Source organism: Tupaia chinensis, unplaced genomic scaffold, assembly GCF_000334495.1.
Source record: "Tupaia chinensis unplaced genomic scaffold, TupChi_1.0 Scaffold000042_2, whole genome shotgun sequence".
In the NCBI taxonomy this organism is placed as follows: domain Eukaryota; kingdom Metazoa; phylum Chordata; class Mammalia; order Scandentia; family Tupaiidae; genus Tupaia; species Tupaia belangeri.
In genome coordinates, this window is record NW_006159498.1 from 112,490 (window position 1) to 136,060 (window position 23,571).

General features: G+C 50.2%; 1 protein-coding gene across 1 annotated transcript in view; it reads left to right on the forward strand.

Annotated features, from left to right (window-relative positions):
* GLYR1 (glyoxylate reductase 1 homolog) overlaps positions 1-23,571 on the forward strand; it is a 43,622-nt gene that overhangs the window by 16,376 nt on the left and 3,675 nt on the right. Inside the window, 14 exon segments of the mRNA XM_014589142.2 lie at positions 513-651; positions 1,159-1,401; positions 6,578-6,664; positions 7,694-7,724; positions 7,727-7,749; positions 8,456-8,506; positions 8,605-8,678; positions 11,341-11,440; positions 15,687-15,797; positions 16,452-16,553; positions 17,251-17,413; positions 17,731-17,910; positions 18,554-18,663; positions 18,666-18,680. Of these exon segments, the coding sequence (XP_014444628.1) occupies positions 513-651; positions 1,159-1,401; positions 6,578-6,664; positions 7,694-7,724; positions 7,727-7,749; positions 8,456-8,506; positions 8,605-8,678; positions 11,341-11,440; positions 15,687-15,797; positions 16,452-16,553; positions 17,251-17,413; positions 17,731-17,910; positions 18,554-18,663; positions 18,666-18,680 (1,429 nt within the window).

Here is a 23,571-nt window from a genome sequence, read left to right on the forward strand (position 1 = left end):
GCTGCAAGTATCTATAGGAGCAGCACATTTTAGGCGCTAGTGCATTTCTTCAGCCCTGACTCACAGTTAATGGACAAAAATCCGGAAATCTGGTCCAGTGTATGGACGGGCAGCAGGTCTCTTTTTGCCCTGCCAGCTGTGGCTTACGATGCTCCCAGTGTCCTGTTTCTCAGGACTCTGTGTGTGGCCATTTGTCCTGTATGGTGAGAGTGTCCAGGTTTGCTTTGCCCTGGGGTGTGTATGGTTGGGCATGAAGGGCTGGTGAGTGAGAGAGGAATAAGCAGCCTGCAGTCGAGGGGTCTCACTTGGGCCTGTTCTGATTTGTGGTGCTTGTGGTGGTTCTGCTTGACTTATTTTAAGAAAATATACTTTAGGCAAGAGTTTGGGATGATTAAAAGCTCATTTTGAAGAAATTTCTAGCCTGTTTCAAAGCCATTTTACTCTGGTGAGATCTTTGACACTTTGGCTTATGCAGTATGGGTCCTACCCTTTCTGTGTTTGTTTTCTGCTAGTGCCTGGATCAAGGTGGAACAGCTGAAGCCGTATCATGCGCATAAAGAGGAAATGATAAAGATTAACAAGGGTAAGCGATTCCAGCAAGCTGTGGATGCCGTTGAAGAGTTCCTCAGGAGAACCAAAGGGAAAGACCAGGTGAGAGACTACAGTTTTCACTTTACACCAACACCAGACCAATTATCTTTACATAACAGATTAAATGTCACCCAAATCTGAACCTCTAGTCTCAGGGAAGAAAGCTACTTTGATTTTAAGGTATCAGCATTTTGCTAATCAGCTTGAAACTCCATGCATGCAGCTAACCTTCCTGAAATAGATTGTCGTTCTTAGGAAGCTTGCTTGACCCAGAAGTACTTCAGGTTTTCAGTGCATGAGCCAATTGTCCCTGTTGTAGCAGAAATTAGGAGAACAGCCTCTGTAGTATGTACACTGCCTGGGTTTCGGGACCTTGGACAAGACACCTGATTTTTTTTTTTTAATCTACTTCCCCAAATGCAAGTACAATGGAAGCAGAACTCACTATTTTGTGAATTATGTACACAAAAAGTGCCTATAGCCATGCATGGCACGTGTAAATGGTGTTGATGGTGGCAGTGGCGGCAGCTCTTGTGGTGGTTATCATTATTATTATTAAACTTTCAGACATCATCCCACAATTCTGCTGATGACAAGAATCGGCGTAATTCCAGTGAGGAAAGAAGTAGGCCAAACTCAGGTGATGAGAAGCGCAAACTTAGCCTGTCTGAAGGGAAGGTGAAGAAGAACATGGGAGAAGGAAAGAAGAGGGTGTCTTCAGGCTCTTCAGAGAGAGGCTCCAAATCCCCTCTGAAAAGAGCCCAAGAGCAAAGTCCCCGGAAGCGGGGTCGGCCCCCAAAGGATGAGAAGGTTTGTTCTGTCTCTGCAGCTTCCGGGCCTAGCGACTTGTTTTGTGTATGCCTAAGCTGTACATGAGCTTTTACTCACGGAGTGGGCATTGCTAAGAACCCTGCAGACAGGTGAGAGACGCGGCCTGCATGCATAAGCATGAGGGAGAAACATAAGGCAGGAAAGTGACCCACCTGAGCCAGCGTGTGAAGGCCGGCCCTGGGGAGGGCTTAGTGAAGAAAGAGGGAAGGTACATCAGGTACGGAGAGCTTAGCCCACTTGAGGCTCGGCGTTGGCGTGAGTGTTCTCAGTACAGGAGAAGGAAGTTTGGAGGGCAGAGAGCAGTAAGTAGATTGTCACTGGATCGTGGCACACTTGAGGTCCACAAGCAGCAAGATGCCCTGGTGTCAGTGGGGGCTCTTGAAGGGCTTTCAGCTCGATGTCAGGGTAGCAGTGTGCTCCAAGCCACATGCTGGTTATCATGGAGGGCAGGGAAGAAAGGCATGAAGCCCATTAGGAGGCTAAGCTCAAGCCTATGTTTATAAAGGGACGAGAAGAAAGAGCTTCTAAGAGTGGCCGCTAGTTATGTAGAGGGTGAATGAAAAAAGGGAAAGAAAGCTGAGGTCAGGCTTCATTCTGGGAAAATAGCAGTTGCTTCCTTAAAAGCAGAGGAGCCGGGGCTCCAGCAGGTGGTGCAGTGGCTACAGTGCTGGACCCACATGACTGACTGCAGTTTCAGTCCTAGACCCGGTGGCTTAACAGTCTTGCCTGGTGCAAGTGTGTACATGCCCAAAATCCCGGGAGAATGGAGGAGAAGGGATTGTGCCGTCCCCCTGGGGGATGATTTCTCACGTTCCTTCTCACTGTCTGTTTCTCTCTGGCGAGTGCACATGCCCTATGGCAAAAACCTTAATAATTAAAAAGGAGGCGTCAGGAAATGGAACTGGCTTGTAGGAGAGCGGACCAGTTCTGTTTTGGATGTGGTGAATTTAAGGCACAACCTCAACAGGGAGGCTTGCAGCACTCTCACGTCTAGAAATGTCCATCTCAGGGAGTGGGGAGGACTGTAAAAAGGAGAGTTGAATCAGGAGGAGAGGATAGAGCTTGTCCCAGGACAGCAGGGCGGGAAGAGTAGAGGAGCCAGCAGGGGGAGGTGACGCGGGAAGGCTGCACCTCGTGCCTTTTTGCTGGCAAGATCTGGGTCCAGTCTCACAAGCCTAGGGAGGAGAGTTTTGAAATGAAGAGGTGGTCTGTATCAGAGGTCCCCAGTAAGACCGAAATAGAAGGAAGGGAGCAGAAACCAGACAGCTGTTGAGCAGGTGAGTGAGTAGACTGCATGGAAATGCCAGATCAGGGCTTACACACTCAGACCCCAGTGAGCCAGGCAGGGAGGACCAAGGCCTGGAGCCAGAGGCCCGCACCTGGCCCGAATTGGTGCTGAGGGCCACCGCAGCCGGGGCCCTGGAGGGGGGGTCATGCTCCATTCACAGAGTTCTAGCTAACTGCCATCAGATTGTCTGGGTTTTCTCAAGAGAAACTGGGAACACAGATTTTTATGTGAAATATCTTAATTTCAAATGCTACAAGTCTGGGTCCTAAGAAACTTTTCTCTGGGCGAGTTGTAGCCTGTGGATGGCATGCATATGACCTAGGTTAGAGACAGCCCATCTCCTTCTCACTGCCACATGGCCTAAGACTGAGAGTGTAGTGGGGGCCGGCATCGTAGTGGTGACATCCCTGCACATCGTCAGTGAGTCTAGAAGCAAAGAGGCCTTAGAAAATCTCAGCTGCAGGGACCAGCAGTTGGCATAATAGCTATGTCGCTGGACTCCCATGTAGTCAACTGTGGTTCGAGGCCCAGACCCGGTAGCTTAAACTCATGCCAGGCACGTGTGCATGTGTGCCCAAGATCCCGAGAGGAGAAGGGATTGCGGCGTGGCCATCCCCGGGGCGGGGGGTGGGGAGGGGATTTCTCGCTTTCTGTCTTTCTGGTGAGCGCACGCGCTCCATAGCAGAAACTTCTCCACAAAAAAAAAGAAATCTCAGCTGCAGTGCAGAAAGAACTTTACAGGAGGTATGAGCTGATTATCCACAGAAAACACAATGTGACTCTTTGAACTTATTTCCTAAGGATCCAGAATGCATCTGGACTGTAGGTGGTGTGACTTCCAAATGCACATTCCCATGGTACCTCACGCCATACCTCTCACCAATTCCTTTGTTGCCCTAGAGACAGTGACTTTCTGGATGAAGGGAAGTGCAAAGGAGAGAGTCCGTTTAAGGCCCTGACTTTGAGTTGTAGCTCTGACTTGAAACAGCTGTGCCACCTTGACCGAGTGACTTTGCCTGGGTTCTTTCGTCTCATTTGGGATAATCATCATCTGTGCCTCTGAGGCTCGTAAGAACGGAAGGAGTGACATGGTCAGGGCACAGAGGACAGCCTGCCAGGAACACAGCGTTCAGCTCATGTTGTTAGGTGCTGCTTCAGGGCAGTAGCCAGTCGCATAGTGAGAGCTGGGTGGACAGTTGTTTGGCCCAGCCCTGGGGGTCACTGCTGGGTGTATCACGGAGGGACTCTACTCACCAGCTCCCAGTAATGAGCAGAATCCCTGAGCTACTAATTTAGGGCCCAGTGATTTTTGCCTGGAGCTCTTCCTCCTATTGACCCTTCAGGCCTTTCTGCACTGTATACCTGGCCCAGCCCCAAGCAGGAGGATGTGTCAGCAGGGGAGGCCAGGGCTTGGCGGGCACTACATTGGGCAGAGCTGTTTCGGTCCCGCACTTCAGGAACACAGAGTGAGCGCCTGGGCTTTGGAATTGTGATGTGTCTTCAAACCTGGTAGGCCCTGTAATCTGAAGGTGTGTGCGTGCGTTGCTGTAGTTATTGCAGTGCGGCCGACAGGCTCCTCTCAGAAGCTATGAGCTCTCAGAAGCTATGAGCGGCATAGGCTGGTGACTGGGCAAAGCCCCAGACGAATGCTGTTCTGGGGATAATCTGCCCGGGGGATTAACGAAGAGGCTGACCTTGATCACCGAGGTGTCAGTTACATGCAAGCAGGCAAGGCTGGGTTTGTGTTTAGATTCTGTGTGAGATCCAGGCCCAACAGCACCACCACCCCACACACACCCTGGGGCTCTGGTTTCCTGCCCCAGTGGGTGTGGTGACCTCAGGCCTGAGGCTCCAGAAGTTCCAGGTTTGCTCAAAGAGCAGCAGTTTAAGAGTCAAGGCCTTTCCTATTGCTGGACCAAGAGCTGCACTCACTTTGTTCCCATGCTGCCACTGACCTTAGGCAGGTCCCTGGAGCTGCCGAGTCGAGCTGTGCTGTCCTAGCCATGAGCTAGGAAATCATTTAAAATGACTTCTTGGTCTCTCTGGCCTGTGCCGATTGCTCTCTGGGATCATGTGAGGAGCGACTCCTGTGTCAGAAGCACAGATGTGGAGCCAGCTCATCACTCCAGGAGGTTGTTTTGGCTGTCCTGCATCAGGCCTTTTTTCCCCCCAAAACCCTCTTCATTGAACTGATGTTTATTGAGTGGATTTACCGTAAGCCAGATACCTAGAATTAAAGTAACATAAAAGCCCAGGCCCCTCTTGTGAAGAAACCTGTTCATTTATTCAGTAGATATTGAACCCCAACATATGCTAGGCATGGTTCTACGTGGGGTTCAGAGTGAGCAAAATTGACAAAGGTCTTCTCCTGGAATGCACTTGCAGCTGCACAGACCCCAGAGCCAAGTCCCCAGGTTTGCGTTTCCTCCACACACATGACTTGACCTTACTTCAGGCCCCCTAGCTCTCTGCTTTGCTTTCCTCTTCCGTGGCGTGGTGACGGCAGTAGTTCTGTCCCACAGGACAGTGAGGAGTAGATAGGCGCACGTAGAGAGTCATGCTGGCGACGACGTCCGGCACCCGGTAAGCTCCATGGAGTGTCTGCTGTCGCTGTCATCAGCATCAGCCTCACATGCCAGTGGGAAGAGATCCAGAAGGTCCCGGATAAAGCTACGTTGATACGATGACATTTGAAGAGACCCACAGCGAGCCTAGGGCCAGGTAGCTACTGTTGAAAGGACATTCCCAGCAGTGCACTCACTGAGGTAGGCATGTGTTTGGTATGTTGGGCACAGTGAAGGGACAGCAAAGTACCAGGAGCTGGAGAGTATTGTAGGGGCAGAAATAGGTCATGCAGTGGGAGGTTAGCATGGGGTGGGGCCATGAGGTCATGAAAGGCCCTTCCTGCCGGCCATGATAATGAGGGCTTGAACTTCACTGCAGGAGACAGGAAGCCAGAGGAGTTTTAGGCAGAAGAGTGACATGGTCTGACTTGACCTTTTAGAAGATCACTGTGGCTGCGAGTAAAGCTTTGGCTGTGGGGTCCAGAGAGGACGCAGGTGTTGTTCTGTAGCCATGCAAGGGATAAGCGATGGTGGACTGAGCCTGCTGTTAGCAGGGATGGGGAGAAGGAAGGGTATCTAGGTGCCCAGATAAAAGCCATACGTCATTGCTGAGGGGTTAGAGGGACACTGAGTCCAGGAGTCCAGAGCTCTTGCCTAGTGAGGCGGAGTGACCGAGGCCTAAGACCAGAAGACTACTGAGGAACAGTTGGCAGGGATGTGGAGAGGTCAGGCATGTGGAGGCTCTCCTGGGATACCCAAGTGGACAGTCAGGAGGGCCACTGTGGCTGGAAGGGAGCGAGTAGGAAAGGGAGCAGAGAGCACATCAGAGCAGACCCAAAGCTAAAACGTGGCCACTGTCCAAGAGTGCGGGGGCGGCTTGACTGCCACGTGCTCCCCGCGCCCACTTCAGGAGCATGAAGGTCCCTTGGGCTCCAACTGCCCTGGGCTCTGCCTGGCTTTGTCACTTAGGAGCTGAGGGTGGGTCTCATGGGCACCTGCGGCTGCATTCAGCTCTCCAGATGTGCTGGATGCCACGGAAGCCACACCTGCCTTCGGAGCATTCGTTGCTCACCAAGGGGGTCCCCGACTTTGCCGTCACCTCTGCGGACTGCTCAGGGCTCTCCAGTGCCCCACGGTGAAATGTGGACCTGAGAACACACTTCGGTCTTTCAGGGAACAAGAAGAAAGGCCCACTCTGTGCCCTGTTTTTCCCAGTGACTTGGCCTGAGCTTGCTTAGGGCTCAGCTCAGGCCTGGATGTGCTCTGCAGGAAGCAGAGTGGTGACACCTACCTTTCCCTCCAGGACCTCACTGTGCCTGAGTCTAGTACCGTGAGAGGAATGATGGCTGGACCCATGGCTGCCTTTAAATGGCAGCCGACCGCGAGCGAGGTAAGGACTCCCTGCAGCAGCCTGGGCGTCAAGGCTGGTTTCCTGTTTTTCCCCTTTCCTGTGTGTGAGGTGCTTTTTTCAAACTGCGTAACAGTGCTGGAATCCGTGAAGAAATGTAACCCTCTCCGCTCTCCAGGACGAATGCCGTGTCGTCCGTGGGGACCAACTCCCGCCTTCCCTATGCCTTGTTGGCAGCACATCCATGTTGACGACTCTTTACGAGAGTAGAGTAGTTTTTCATAAAAGTGGGGTCATTTCACAAATGCTTCTTATTTAATATTTTTCAAAGCCCCATGAGCCAGCTAGTAGTGTGGGAAGGCAGCTGGGTCCCGAATAGCAAGCTGTATGGTGTGAGTCCTGGACTGGTGGCTTGAAAAGTACATGGACCTGTTCTTGTGCGTGCCCAAAATCCCTGAAGGAGGAAGACAGAGAAGGGATTGTGACGTGAGCATCCCCCCTGTGGGGGGTGCTTCTCAGTTTCACTCCCTCCCTCTCTGGGGAGCACACATGCCCTCCAGCAAATATTTTTTAAAAGCCCTTCTGACTGTCGTACATTCAGCTTTGGCGTTAAGAAGCCGTGGGTCGTGCCGTGCCCAGAGTGGCTGCACCTGTCGCTGGTGTGTAGTTGTCGCCGCCCGTTGCTCCATCAGTGTGAGGAGCCCACAACCCTGCAATGGGGAAAGTCCCACACATGGATGTGGCTGGGTCTGCCCGCTGTCTGGAGTGTCTGGTGGAGACCGGATTCGAACACCACTGGTGTGCGTTTTAGTGTTCCCCACAACATGGGAGTAATTTATATACCAACCTGGCAGAAGCATCTGTTCTTTTCTTTGAAGCTATTTTTCTCTATTTAATGGGGGTCATTTTTGAAAGCCTTCAGCCAAAAATGGGAAAACTATTTCCAGACAGTTATAAAAAAGAGACTCAGAAAACCCAGTAGTGGTCCAGCTAGAGGGTAGTGTAGTTACAGATGGAAGGAAACAGCCTCGGTGGGAGAGCACTGGTTTTACTAACTGTTTTGTCTTTCAGCCTGTTAAAGATGCAGATCCTCATTTCCATCACTCCTGCTGAGCCAAACAGAGAAGGTGAGCTGCTCTTTGCGGCTCTCGGTCCTTGGTGCAGGGCTCGTCTGAGGGGAGAGTGCTACTCTGCTGGGACCCTAATAGTCTAAACACTGCATTCTGCCCACCCGTGCCCTGGGCAGCCACCCCAGAGGTCATAGTATAGGCTCCCTAGTGAGCCAGGCCTCACAGAGATGAAAAATAAATCAAAATTTAAAAAAAAAAAAAAAAAAAAAAAAAAATTACTAAAACTCAATCAGTTGGATGGTTGATATCCAAGATTACCTTTGATTCTAGGCCAGAAGCCAGACATCATGAGCTACCAGCCCATGAGCTATCAGCCCTGCTTCTCGCTGGTTGTGGCCATCTCTAAACCTGTGCTTGTAAAGGGAATCTTTCCCAGAGTCTCACAAGGCCCTGGGTTAGGCTCTGATGCTGTTGGTGGCTTTGGAGTGGCACGGACCTTGGTTCCCAGCCCAGCTACACGCACCAGCTTCGTAACTGGGCATGTGATTTGGCATGGTCAGCAAAGGAGCCTTGTCAAGTTGCTTGGAGAGTGGACTGAGGCATTGTCCATTCTAGAGTATGACTTGGAGCTCAGCAAAATTATTTAACAAACACATATTAGGTGGTAGCTTCCCACTCAAGGCCTAACCTTTTAGAGAACTTATAATGAAGCTCCATTAAGCATTCAGTTTAGTAATTGATCTTTTTCCTCTCTCTTTCTTAGCCAGCTGTCTGTTACCAGGCAATCACAAAGAAGTTGAAAATATGTGAAGAGGTATACATAGTTCTAGTCCTCCGCCCTTGTTCTCTTTGCACCTGGGGCCTCACTGGGGTAGACTGACTTGCTGACTTGTGTGTGCTTCCTGTCCGCAGGAGACCGGTTCCACCTCCATCCAGGCAGCAGACAGCACAGCTGTGAACGGCAGCATCACACCCACAGACAAAAAGTAAGAGCTTGGGTGGAAAGGCCTCCTGTGGCTCTGGTGTATGGGTGAGGGGTGGAACCCCAAGGAACCCTAAGGGTTATGTTCCAAAGGTCATCATACAACTCCACAGTGTGGACCAACTGCCTTGGGCATGAGCGGAGGGCTTGGCTGCGAACCTCACTGCTATCTGCAAGGAGCACTTGGTCCCAGGGTTCTCAGACTCCTATCAGAGGCACCTGCAAGGCAGCCTGTGAAACACGAGTTGCTCCCCTCAGAGGGCAGCTCAGTAGCTGCAGTAGAGCCCAAGAATTCGTATTTTTAACAAGCTCCCAGATACACTGCTGCTAGTCAGGCACCAAACTCAGAAAACTACCAACCAGAACCATGGTGGAAATCCCAAAATTAGCCATGGTACAGATAGGTGAGGGAAGAAAGGAGAAGGCAGCTGGAATGAAGCCTGTCTTCCTGCTTCCCAGGTTCTCCCTGCTGTGGCTTCTAGTCCTTCCAGACAGGGGCAAGCCTCAGACTGTGGCCCCAACAACTCAGCTCATAGCAGGCGTGGCTCTGCTCCTCCTGGGGGCCAGGTGTGCCTGCAGATTTGTGTTGCTGAAAAGGGTTTCTAAGACGCCTGTGACCCTGAGGGAGAAAACCACATCCAAATGTCCAGTTTGTACCTTCTAGACAGTTCATTCCCAAAAGAGAAACAGTACACAGTTCTTACTATGCAGTTTTTATGTACTATTGAAATCACTGATGCTCTAAGTTATTTTTAGTGACCTTCCCTTTGGATAGAGGTATGTTATGTGTTAATAAAAAGAGAAATTGATGTCATCTTAATTTTATAAGTATTGTACTGATTTTTTTTTTTTTTTTTTTTGCTAGCCATTATGCTAACTGCTGGTCCCAAGTATTGTATTGATTTTTAAAAAGACCAGGATGGGACCAAGAATCCAGTCCTGGTGCTTTCACAAGCCTGTATTGCCCCGTTAGTCAAACCCTTCTTAATAGGAGTCTGAAGCTGACTGCAAACAGCCATTCGATTTGTCCCCTAGTCCACATTAATCCACACCTCTGTCTCGTCTCAAAGACACTGTGAGGGACTGGCAGTTGCCGTGTTACAAGTCCAGAAGCTTTGGGACCAGCAGTTGGCATAATGGCTATGTCGCTGGACTCCCATGTAGTCCACCGCAGTTCAAGTCCCGGACTCGGTGGCTTAAACTCACACCAGGCACGTGTGTGCATACGTGCCCAAGATCACAAGAAGAGAATGGAGGAGAAGGGATTGAGGCATGACCATCTCCCCTGGGGGGTGATTTCTCACTTTCTGTCTCTATGTCTCTGTCTTTCTGGCAAGTGCACGTGCCTTATAGCAAAAACCTCTCCAAAAAACAAGTCCAGAAGCTTCATCTCCAAGTCTACTGGGTTTCCTAGAATAATGAGAAAAGCAAAGAATTAGTGTGTCTTGATTTAGGCCCTCAGGGAACTCACACTGCCAAGATACCTGTGAATGACAGAAGCATACCTCCTTGTTTTGAAACCACGTGAAGCTTGGTGTGGGCAGGGGGCCTGTCCTGGGGAAGAAGGTGGTAGGTTCCATTTTCCACATTTGATTCAAATGTCTCAGTACAGTCAGGGATACACAGGCTGTGAGCAGTGAGTCTTCACCAGGGACTAGGGGAGCTGGTCTGCAAAGGTCTCTGCAGGTGGGATTCCAGACAACTGAAAACAGGAAGGCTAGCAAGGGCGGAAGTGAAGACTGCAGGGGCACCTAGAGCTGAGGGAAATCAGACATGAAGAAGAACTGGAAATGGAGAGAAGCAGTGTCTGGCAGGGAGCAGGTAAGCTAAGAACCAGAGAGGCATTGGAGGCAGATGAAAATCAGCTGTAGAAGCAGGTGGAATGGGTGGGCAGGACCAGCCCCCAGGTTCTAGGATGGCAGGGAGAAGTAGGCTGAGGGGGACAGGTAAGCAGAACGACTGTCCATTGAAGGCTGTAGTCACAAGTGGACTGTGAGGAGCTGTCGGGGGTGGAGAGTGGCAGAAGAGGTACAGGGAGAAGGCAGAGTGTACCAGGGAAGATGCTGGGGCTGAGGACCTCACTTTGGAGGAGACAGACAAAGCCCATCTCCCCTGACAGCAGGAGGGCTGGAAAGGTCGGGGACTGTGAGAGTGCAGTGGAAGTCGGCAAAGAGGTGAAAACTGTGATTCTAGTTCCCCCAGTCGAGGGTGCCTGGACCTGAGCATGCTGCTCAGAGAGCTGCCATGGACACACCTGAAGGCTTAGCGCTAGAGGGATCAACTAGAAAGCGCCTCCAGAGCCAAAGACGATGCCTGCTTCCTTACAGCTAGGGTTGTAGGCCACGCCCTCTGTCAGCCAAATTTGGAAGACAGGCCCTGAACCACACACGTCATCCTCTTCTGTGTAGTCAAAGAGCTTAGAAATGCCGGTTCCCACTCAGGGACACTTTTAGACCATGGCATGACAAGCATGAAGGTGTCACGTGAGTGTGGTGCCTCTGCTCTGCAGTCACAGCATCCACACACGGCGGGGGCTGGGAGGGCTGAAGCAGTCCCCCAACACACACACACCCTAAGCTTTTCCAGGGAGCAAGCCTTGTGCTGCATGAAGGGTCACCCAGTCCCTCCCACTGTGTCCTGACCTGATCGGTCTCTGTCTGTTTCAGGATAGGATTTTTGGGTCTCGGCCTCATGGGAAGTGGCATCGTCTCCAACTTGCTCAAGATGGGTCACACAGTGACTGTCTGGAACCGGACTGCAGAGAAGGTAAGCATTCAGTGGGGCGTGCCAGGCCTGTGGTGGGGGCTGCTGTCTGTGAGCACTCTGCAGTAGAGCAGGAAGAGCCGCATCCCAGATCCGGGCAAGTAGAGGTGGAAACGTTTAAGCCAGGGTTGTCTCTAGGAAACTGGATATTTAAAAATACCCCAGGTGTAGGGGCCAGAAGGCAGCATGGTTGTTAAGGCACTGGATTCCCACATAGCTGACCACAGTTTGAGTCCCAGACCCAGCAGCTTGAAAATCACACCAGGTGCATGTGCATGTGTGTCCAAAATCCTGAGAGGAGAATGAAGGAGAAGGTTTTGCAGTGTGGACAGTCCCTCCTGGGAGGGTGATTTCTTACTTTCTCTCTCTCTGGCAAGTGTCAAAAAAGTACCCCAAGTGTAGAATGAAAGGGAAGTCTCTGCTTACTGCCGTTCCTGAGAGAGCTCAGGGATTTATACCCTTTTCCCTGTGCATGTGTAAATGCCTTTCGGTGTGTGTATACTGGGCATCTCATGTGGAGTGGACGCAGGCGGGCATTTCAACGGCTGCCGTCGTGCGGTGTTTGGGTTGCGCAGTGTGGGACTCCTGTGCAGCAGCACGTTCTGTGGTGGTAGAGGCTCTGCACGTATGTCGTCAAATGGAGCAGTAGCCTCTAGCCACATTTGGTTATTGATTTCTTATAGAGTCACTAGTATACCTAAAGAGTTTACTCTTCTCCCCTTCATGAGACAGAGAGGGAACAGGAGAGAGACAGAGCATGCTACTTTCGACAGAGTCTCACGGTGGTGCAATCGAGCTGCCTCAGTTTCTCAGCTAGCTAGGACTGCAGGCTTGCACAGCTGCACCCAGCCTGTTCACATTGGTCCAGGAACCAAAGTGGGCCTCCCATGTGGCTTCCAGCCTCCCAAGCTAGGCCAAGAATTGAACTTTTTTTTTTTTTACGTGAAAGAAAAGCAGCCCGACAGAGTCCCCCACACTGCAGCTCAGCCCCAGATCCTGACACACATGTGCCCATAGCACGTCCCTGGGATGAGGACTGGGAACATTAGTTTCGTCACTGCTGCACCACTGTCTGGCTCTCAAAATTGAATTTTTTATTTTACTTTATTTAAATTGAGCCTCATGTGGCTAGGGGCATCCATATTAGCATACATTCAGAAGTTCTTAATCCGGGAACCAGCAGTTAGCGTAATGGCTATGTCGCTGGACTCCCACGTAGTCGACCGCGGTTCGTATCCCGGACCCAGTGGCTTAAAACTCACGCTGGGCGCGTGTGCATGCGTGCCCAAGATCCCAAGAGGAGAATGGAGGAGAAGGGATTGCGGCGTGACCATCCCCCCTGGGGGGTGATTTCTCGCTTTCTGTCTCTATGTCTCTCTCTGTCTGTCTGGCGAGCGCACGCGCCCTACAGTGAAAATCTCTCCCCCCCCCAAAAAAAAAGAAGTTCTTAATCTAAGGTAATGACCCCTGGCTTCAGAGAGCCTGTATCTGCCCAGATGTGGGATTCAGGTCTGTGAAGGGCACCTTTTGTAATGGACAGAGGCCATGACCCCATCAGGGTCAAGCAGAGGGCATAATGGTTACATCGCTGGACTCCCACATAGTCGACCACGGTTCGAGTCCTAGACCCAGCAGCTTAAACTCACATGTGCCAGACACATGCACCCAAGATGCCAAGAAGAGAATGGAGGAGAAGAGATTGTGGCGTGGCCATCTCCCCTGAGGGGTGATTTCTCGCTTTCTGTCTCTCTGTCTTTCTCTCTCTCTCTCTCCAGCGAGCGCTTATGCCCTCGAGTAAAAATCTCTTTAAAAAAAATTTCATCCAAGCAGAGCTGAAGTCATAGTTGAGTACCCCAAAGCCAAAGCACTGTACTTCTCACAGGAACAAAGGAAGACAGAGCACCAGCCTCTTGAACATGGTGGGGTGAGCGTGTGCACATGCACATGGCAGGGAGCTGCTGCGGGCCCAGCAGTAGTGAGACTGAAAGGAGATCAGGTTTCTGATGGAGGTATCGGCGCTAATGACTTCGTATTGACAAGAATGTTCTAACAAAGTTAAAAAACTCACTTTGTAGGACCAGAGTGCTTTTGAGGAATAGCAAGAGAATGGTTGAAGAGGTGCAGGAGGCCTGGGGAAAACGAGGGCCAAAGGGCACACGCAGGTCTGCAGGCCTCAGGTGCTGGGCATCGGTAGGTACTGCAGGGTCCTAGGTCAGCCGGGAGACATCAGAAGGCCACTGGCAGGGTAGTTGGGATTCAGACACTCGTGTTCTGAGGCCCTACCACTGTTGAAAGCTGGGGCTGTGTTACAAGCATTTCCTTTCGATGGATGTGCCTCTGGTCATCCTGTTTTCTTTGTGTATTTGTCAGAATTGCCAGAGTCTTTTCTTTCTTTTTGATTTGCTATTGGGTGCACACACTCACTGGGAGTTAGAGAGAGAAGGAAAGTGAGAAAGCACACTTCAGGGGAATGGTTACACTGTTAATCCCCTTCCTCTGTTTCTCTTTTCAGGATTTTGGGCAGGCGTGCACAACACATGCTTTTTCAGCTGCCAGGTCCAGGACTCACAGTGCACAGTCGGCCATGTGTGATCTAGCCACCCCTGCCACCACATCACTGGCTGGCCCCCAGCATATTTTTCAAGATGCCAGGGCAGGGCCCTCAACCATGTAGGATCCAGCTCCCTTAACCACTAGGCTGTGGAGTTAACCCTATCCTGTTTTCTTGAATGGAAAACCTAAATGTTATTAACGCAGCCAGTCTTTCCAGATAAGTTTACAGAAAGGCAATAGAACAAAGCAGTTAAGAACTTGAGTTTGAAATGAGGCAGGCCTAAATTCAAATCACAGATAATGCTGTGTGCCCTTTTCAACAGGGTACTAAACCTCCCTGAGCTGCACAGTCTTCTTTGTGAAATGGTCTGTGAAACGGTAGCCGAAGACCTACTTCATAGGGATGTGATGATGAAGTGAGTGGATATAAAAAGTACTTAGCTTGGCACAAGCACAATGCTTGGCAGGAATTATTTTGTAAATCTTATCTTTAAAAGGCCACCTAATGGACCAGCAGATGGCATAATGGTTATGTCGCTAGACTCGCACGTATTCGACAACGGTTCGAGTCCTGGGCCTGGCAACTTAAAACTCACGCCAGTCACTTGGGTGTGTACATGCCCAAAATCCCGAGAGCAGAATGGAGGTGAAGGGACTGTGGCATGGCCACCCTCCCCACCCCACCCCCCACAGAGTGATTTCTTGCTTTCTGTCTCTCTAGCAAGTGCATGTGCCTTATAGCCAAAATGTCTCAAAAAATAAAGAAAAAGAAGAAAGGCTATCTAATTCTTAAAACAATTCCTATAGAATTTCTTTTTTTGGAATTACTTATTTTTATTTGTTGTTTTTATTTAGTTATTTGACCAGAGAGATACAGAAATTCGGGAAAGTGAAAAGGCAAACCACAAAGTCTAGGACTTGAACCCTGGGCTGGACCCTTTAAAAAGGCTTTTGATAAAGATGATGCTGGGGGCCATCAGGTGGCATGGTGGTTAAAGCGCTGGACTCCCCACATGGCCGACCATGATTCAAGTCCTGGACCTGGCAGCTTGCTTTCTCTCTTTCTCTCTCTCTCTCTCTCCCTCTCCCTCTCCCCTGCTCCCTCTCCCTCTCCTTCCCTCCCTCCCTCCCTCTCTCTCTCTCTTTGGTACAAGCCCAGTGGCAAACTAAAAATATTATATTTTATCTTTATAATAGTGATAAATAAAATTAAATGAATAATTTTTGGAAAAGCAAGACAACTGATTTTTCAGAAATATTAGGAAATCGTTTCAAATTTACAGAAAAGAGATAGTAGTAAGGTATACCAGCTTAGAAGTACTTGTAGCACATACGGTAGGAAGGGGTAAATATTGATTTTATTAAGTACATAACCAGAGACCACAGAGGGCCTGGGGTACCGGTGCTGTTCACATCCCGTCTTCTAGCAGCAGGCCATCAGCAGACACTTGTTAGACACTTGTTTTATGCTTCTTGTGAAGTACCTCATCATCTAGGCCCCCAAAAACCAGGAAGCAGTCCCTAAGAAGCCATTTCCACTTCTCAGGAAGTTGGACCTTCAGCCCTGGTGTCCAGACTCTCCTAACCCTCCTGCCTTGGAAGGCCGCCCAGTAGACTGGTCAGCATATCCCTGGCCTGGCTGGCATGTTTGTTTTGCACTGCCTGCAGCTCACGTTAGGATCTGTGACTTTTGCAGTGTGATTTATTCATCCAGGAGGGGGCCCGCCTAGGAAGAACCCCCGCTGAAGTCGTTTCCACCTGTGACATCACTTTCGCCTGTGTGTCGGATCCAAAGGCAGCCAAGGACGTAAGGATCCCTTCCCTCCCCTCAGCGACTCGGCCGAAGCCAGGAGAGCTGGCTGGCCTTCCCTTCTCCCCTGCACACGGAGTGAGTGTCTGCATGCGGGGATGATTTTCCAGTCTGGGGGCCATCTCATTGTGAAGGGTATTTACATAAAATGGATACAGACTTCCTTTAATTCTCAAAGAATGAAAACTACTGGAGTCCTTGAAGTCTGTGTTGAAGTGATTCCTGACCAAGTGCAAATCATTCATGTTGAGCTCAAAGTTGGGGGCTGAGTGTGCCTTTGGTCCAAGTGCCAAGTTCCTGTGTCTCGCTGTGGCTGTATTTGTATATTCTAGAAGTTAAAGTGCAGTCGTCATCTCATTAAACTTGTGACAAGCCTAATCCTAGTAAATCTAAGAAAGCCCCTAAAGTAGAGGCTCTTTTAAATGGAGGGTTTTTAATAAAAAGAAATATGTATGTATTTTAAAGATAAATGCAAATGTGTGGGAAATACTTGTCTATCTCTGACTTAACTGCTCTTCCCTCTTTGGTCTTAATAGTTAACTCCTGGTCAGGAGATGGGTCAGAGAGGCAGCAGGGTTCTAACCTTTAGCCCACAGGGCTCCTGAGCGCCTCAGAGGGCCTGGGCTATTGCTCCTCCTTTGTCTCCCACAGCTGGTGCTAGGCCCCAGTGGTGTGCTGCAAGGGATCCGCCCCGGGAAGTGCTACGTGGACATGTCGACTGTGGACGCTGACACCGTCACCGAGCTGGCCCAGGTAGCAGCGTGTTCACACTGGCTCCCTAGCATCCTTTCAGTTCAAGCCCAAGCCAGACCGAGAAAAGGAGGGGCCGGGAGCCTGGGACTAGCGGTCCTCATTCTCCATTCAGAGCCCTGGCTCCTCTACAGAGCCATGGGAGTAGGCCGCACAGCTAGGATGGGTGTCACGTCGGTCCTGCAGCCACCAGCCCTACACTGATACACAGCCCACGCTGCTTACTGGGCCTCTTTGGTTTAAGCAGCTGTGCACAGGTGACATTTGCAAAGTAGCCTTCCTCTACTGCCATCAGCACCCGAGTGAGGGAGCAGTGCCACGTGAACCGTGCAGCTCTGCGGGTGACTGAGTCCGGGAAGGGTGCTGTCCGTAGGTGAGGTGTGTTCTGCCGAGTTGATGGCGCGGTTGTTTGGTTCTGTGCTTGTCAGATATGCAGAGTAAACGGGCGCCTGCATGGCGGCTTCTCTTACCGCCGTGTGGCTCGTGCGTCCATTGGAGGATCGCCCGTCTGCCCTCCACAGTGTTAGCCCTTGGTGCAGGTGTTGGCTTTGGGGTCCCAGCACAGTGGCCACGTGCTGCCACCCTTCTGGCTCTGAAAGGGGTGATGAGAAGCCATGGCCCCCCGACGATGCTCCTTGCTTCTTGCCCGGAGAGCCCTGTGAGAGACAAGCCCTCCAGAAGCTGTGCCTTTCCTTTCTAGGTGATTGTGTCCAGGGGGGGCCGCTTTCTGGAAGCCCCAGTCTCAGGGAATCAGCAGCTATCTAATGATGGGATGTTGGTGATCTTAGCAGCTGGAGACAGGGGCTTATACGAGGACTGCAGCAGCTGCTTCCAGGCCATGGGGAAGACCTCCTTCTTTCTAGGTAACATGCCTACCCACCCGTCAGGCCTGCACACTAGCTGGGGCATAGCCCCCAGACCACAGTGATGTCTAGGGCTGCCAGATCCCCACCACCTCTGTCAAAGGCCCCAGGGGAAGCCAGAGTTTTTCTGACTTGCTCAGTCAGTGCCTGCAAGGCAGAAGGGCCAGTCCTCTCTGAACCGGGCCTCCCTCAGGCAGACAAATGGGTGAAGCAGGGCAAGGGTGGGCAAAGAGGTGGATGGAGTAGGGTGAGAGTGGGCAGAGTAGCCCCACCTGCAGAACCCTTGGGACGTGTCTCAGACTCTTTGCCCTGGGCAGGTGAAGTTGGCAACGCAGCCAAGATGATGCTGATTGTGAACATGGTCCAAGGGAGCTTCATGGCCACCATTGCCGAGGGCCTGACCCTGGCCCAGGTGACGGGCCAGTCCCAGCAGACACTCTTGGACATCCTCAATCAGGGACAGCTGGCCAGCATCTTCCTGGACCAGAAGTGCCAAAGTAAGTCACCTCTGGCCCCTCTTTCTGCAGAGATTTTTTACTAGACCTGGGGAACCAGATCAGGTGGATGTCACAGATCAGTTTTCTGCTCAGAGGTTCATTTGGGTGTGAAAACACCTCCTCTCCAGTCAACACACAGCCCCAGTCCAAGCAGGCTTAGAGACATGGTGGGTGGGACTTGGAGACACAGGCTGGGTGCTCCTTCCCCGAGATATCTGAGGAAGCGGGGGGTGGAGGGTTTTGTAGAGAGGAAAGGCTAGCTGTTGAGCTCTGATGTATTCAAGTGGTTTTTTGTTTGTTTGGGTGGTTTTTTGTTTTTTGTTTTTTGTTTTTCTGAGAGATTTTCACTATAGGGCGTGTATGCTCTCCAGAAAGACAGAGAGACAGAGAGATAGAAAGCGAGAAATCAACCCCTAGGGGGGATGGCCACACCACAATCCCTTCTCCTCCATTCTCCTCTCGGGATCTTGGGCATGCACACACATGCGCCCGGCGTGAGTTTAAGCCACTGGGTCCAGGACTCAAACCGTGGTCGACTACGTGGGAGTCCAGCAACGTAACCACTATGCCATTCACTGTCCCTCAAGCGGTTTTTTGTTTAGGGTCCTTGGGTTTCTTCTGATAAGTGACTTTTCCTCTTCAGATATCCTGCAAGGAAACTTTAAGCCTGATTTCTACCTAAAGTACATTCAGAAGGATCTCCGCTTAGCCATTGCACTGGGCGATGCCGTCAACCCCCCCCGCCCCCGGGGCCAGCCGCAGCCAATGAGGTAACTCAGCGGAGCCTGGGCCCACCCAGGACCCTGGCTCTCTCTTACCACCCCTCTGCTTTAGTATCTTTACCTTTCCTGCGCCTCCTTAAGGTGGGATATAACATGAACATTTTGAGGTAAAAAGACCCCCCAAATAAATAAAGCTATGAATTTCTTTCTGAGTCAGGCTAATTTCCCTTGTGATTTCTTTGGCCAGTGGGATTATGTAAAAGTTTATCCAATATTCGGAGTTTTTCTAGGTATCTAAAGGTTGTTAATTTCTAATTTATTTGTTTGGGCCAGGAACGTGCCTTCCGTGGTTTTGAAGCTCCACATTTATTCAGTGCGAGCTAGGCCGGAGCAGAGCTGGTCTTGCTTACGTGCAGTAGCCACGGGCAGACGTCTGTCAGGACAGGGTGGGTGGCCACCGTCACTGACCTCTCCCTGCTGCTCTCACTTGCTGTGAGAGGGTTGCTTAAGTCTCCAGTTGTGATTGTCCTGGTCTTTTTTTCCCACCTTTAATTCTCTTCATTTTTGCTCAGTGTCTTTGAAACTCTTTGTTATTAGCCTCTTAGTCATTTATGACAGTTACGTCTTCCAAATGAGTTTCCCCTTTTATTGTTACAAGATGTCACTCTTGGTCTCTGTCTCAAAGTCCACCTCCCAGTATTGATGGAGCTCCTGGGCAGCCTTCTCATGCTTGCTGCTTTATCATGTGGTTTTCCATCCATTTCCCTTCTGCCTGTCTTTAAATTACATCTTTTATAGATAGTCTATAATTGGGACTTGCAGTTTATCATTTGATGATATTTTCCTTCCAATTGGAAAGTTTGGTCCATAGCATGTTTTTCAAATGACACCGTAAGCACCTATACCTGATTTTTTACCTCATTTGCTTTTTTTTTAAATTGATTTACTTTTTTTGTTTGTTTATTCAATTCTTTCATGAGCAAGAAAGACAGAGGGAAACAGTACCCCCAACAGGATCTCGATGCCACAGTTTACCCCAGCTTTCACTGGCCATTGATTGTGGGCATTCGGCGCCCAGTGTACCCAAGGAGGTCTCCAGATGCAAACCCCGAGCCTCTCACGTGCGTCGGCCTTGCAGACCAGCGCGTTTTTCTGTGGCCACCATCCGGCTCCCTCGTGCACTTCTGAAAACATTGTTGTAGGGTAGATGCTTAGCTTTCTAGTTCATCCTGATAGAATCTTTTAAAAAATATGGGACCAGCAGTTGGCATAATGGCTGTGTCACTGGACTCCCATGTAGTTGACCATGGTTCGAGTCCTGGACCTGGTGGCTTAAACTCATGTCTGGTCCATGTGCATGCGTGCCCAAGATCCCGAGAGGAGAGTGGAGGAGAAAGGATTGGGTCGTAGCCATCCCCCCTGGGGGGTGATTTCTCGCTTTCTGTGTCTCTGTCTCTCTCTGGTGAATACACACGCCCTATAGCAAAAAATCTTTCCAAAATAAACAAACACATAAATAACAACTGAGCAATACTTGTCTTCACCATACAATTATAGTAAAAATGACACTCTGTAAGAGGCACACATGTAAGACCCATGGACCACGTTCGAAGTTACAGGTATATTTCCAGCATAGCAGCGGACATACATGTTGATTCAGGTTCAGTACTACTAAGCCTCACATGGCTTGTGCCGTCAAAGAAATGGTTTAAGAGGAAAACAGCCAGTACTGTTCTCTCAGACCCAGCCCATGTCTTAGCCCCTCCTGGACATGTCAGAGTCCCACTCGGGCTGCGGTCCCGTTCAGATCCCTCCTGAACCATGGTTCTCTCTGGGTCGTGGAACTCCTTGTGTAGTATATCATTTTTGTTGTTGAGAGCTCCTCTTTAATTGGAGTTACTTCTGAAGGGCTCTGTGTATGGCTGACAACGGGAAAATTCTCTGAGGTGATCTCCACCGTGGTTGCAGGACTCACTGGCTTGGAACAGAATTTTGTTTTAATTTCTCGATGGAGCTTGGTTCTTCCAGCCATTCCAATAGCGTGAACTTAAGCAATAGCCCGCGAGGAGCTCCGCGTCAGACACATTAGGTTACCCGGTCCGTCAGCATTTCATGTCCATTTGGTGGCCGGTTGGGTTTGGAGCTACCATTTCATCATTGGATGTCTGTTTGCCACCTCTGTTCTTTGTCTAATCCTCCATTCTTGCCTTATTTTGGATTATTTGAGTGTTTTTGAGAATTTCATTTTCGTTTATCTGACGATTTTTCAACTTTGCCTCTCTGCCCTTTTTTTGGTGGTCATTCTAGGGGTGCAATATTTGTCCTTAACTTCAAAAACACATCTCTTTTCAAAGAACTATTCATTTATTTATTTTTGTTGTTGTTATTGTTAAATTTGATCAGGGGAACCAGCAGTTAGCGTAATGGCTATGTCGCTGGACTCCCACGTAGTCGACCACAGTTCATGTCCCGGACCCGGTGGCTTAAAACTCACGCCAGGCGCGTGTGCGTGCGTGCCCAGGATCCCGAGAGGAGAATGGAGGAGAAGGGATTGCGGCGTGATCATCCCCCCTGGGGGGTGATTTCTCGCTTTCTGTCTCTATGTCTCTCTCTGTCTGGCGAGCGCACGTGCCCTACAGTGAAAATCTCTCCAAAAAAAATAAATAAATAAATAAAAATAAAATAAATTAAAAAAAAAATTTGATCAGAACAACAGAGAGAGAGGAAGAGTGAGAAAGCAAGCCATCAGGTCTGATACTCAAGCCATGGTCGGTCATGTGGGGGTCCAGCACCTTAACTACCACACCACCTCCCAGCCTCTGTCCTTAACTTCTTAGCCTACTTTTATTCTTTCATCACTTTTTTAATTTTATTTTTAGAATTATTTTATTTAACTTTATTTATTCATTTTTAATTTGACCAGAGAGGGACAGAGTGAGAGAGAGAGGGAGAAAGCAAGTTGTCAGGTCCGGGACTTGAACCACAGTCGGCCACGTGGGAGTCCAGCGCCCTTAACCACCTCACCACCTGCCAGCCCCAGTCTTGCATCACTTTCTACAAAACAGAAACCTCGCAACTTCATGGAGCCATTGCCACCACCACCTGCGCACTGTAAGCCTGTCCCAGCCCCAGCACGCACCCTCTAGGAGTCTGCTGGGCGGCCAGGGCCTGAGACCCAGCTGTCCTCTATGTTCCACCGCCTTTGTTTAAAGCCACCAGACAACGGGATTACTCTTCCCTAGACTTACCATTTTCCGGTGTTCATTCCATCATAGAAAACTGAGTTTCTCTTCTTAGTTCTTTTCAGCTGGAAGAACTTTCTTTAACATTTCTCATAATGTAAGGCTGGCCGTGTAGCCTGTGGCTAATGGGTCTGTATCCCACATGGCCAACCACAGTTTGTATCCCAACCCTGATGGCTTGAAAACCACACCAGATACATGTGCGTGTGTGCCCGAACCCTCACAAGAGGGAGAAGTGGAGAAAGGGCTGCGGCGTGACTGGGCCCCGTTGGTGGAGGGGAGGTAGTTCCTCCCAGCAAGCACACATGCCCTGGAGCACATAAACATTCTTGGGGGCCAGCAAATGGTGGAGCAGTTACACTGCTGGACTCCCACATGGCCAACTGTGCTTCAGATCCTGGACCCAGTGGCCTGAAAATCTCACTGGGTGGTATGACTGCATGCCCAAGATCTCAGGAGAAGACCAGAGATGGAATTGCCTGGGAAGATGATTTCTCACTTTCACTCTCAGTGCCTCTAACTCCTCACACACACACACACACACACACACACACACACCCGCAGGTGCATATGCCCTAAGGCAAAAGCCTCTTTAAAAAAATTCTTGGGGACCAGCAGTTAGCGTAATGGCTATGTCGCTGGACTCCCACGTAGTCGACCGCGATTCGCATCCCAGACCCCGGTCGCTTAAAACTCACGCCAAGCGCGTGTGTGTGCGTGCCCAAGATCCCAAGAGGAGAATGGAGGAGAAGGGATTACGGCATGACCATCCCTCCTGGGGGGCGATTTCTCGCTTTCTGTTCTGTGTCTCTCTCTGTCTGTCTGGCGAGCGCACGCACCCTATAGCAAAAAAAACCTCTCCAAAAAAAAAAAAATATTCTTGACCAGCCTGTGGTGAGGTGGTTAAGGCAGCTGGATCCTACGTGGACAAGTACACGGTTCAAGTCCTAGACCCAGGCTTGAAAAACACCATGCACATGTGCAGGTGTGCCTAAAATCCCGAAAGAAGGGAAGAAGATAAGGGATTGTGGAATAACCATCCCCATGGGGAGGGCGCTTTCTCCCCCCCACCACCCCTACCCCTGCAAATACACACACCTTAACTCTTTTTTTTTTTTTTAATCAAATCTGATAAAAAGTTTGGTTTTTTGTTTGGTTTTTTTGAAAAGGTCTTTCTGTAGCCTTTATTCTGAGTTCAGTTACACCTGATCTGTAATGTGCCCTCTATTATGATGGCTCTGACTAGACTACATTTGAAGGTTTTTAGCTAACTGTGTAGAAGGGACCCAGGTGTCCAACCACATTGCCTTGGGTGACTAGCGAGCATGTTTCTGCAGCTCCTTGAGCGCTTTTATACCTGCCTCACGTCTCTGGGGTGGCTGCTCAGTACCAAGTGTTGTTCTAGGCTGCCAGGCCAGGCCAACGTGCAGCAAGCTCCCTCCTCTTTGGTGGCGTTTGCGTTTTAATGGCAAGAGGCACAGAGTAGGCAGATAAGCATTTAAACAAGTATAGAAGTTCCGGCAACCAGCAGTTAGCGTAATGGCTATGTCACTGGACTCCCACATAGACGACCGACCGCGGTTTGTGTCCCGGACCCGGTGGCTTAAAACTCACGCCGGGCGCGTGTACGTGCGTGCCCAAGATCCCGAGAGGAGAATGGAGGAGAAGGGATTGCGGCGTGACCATCCCCCCTGGGG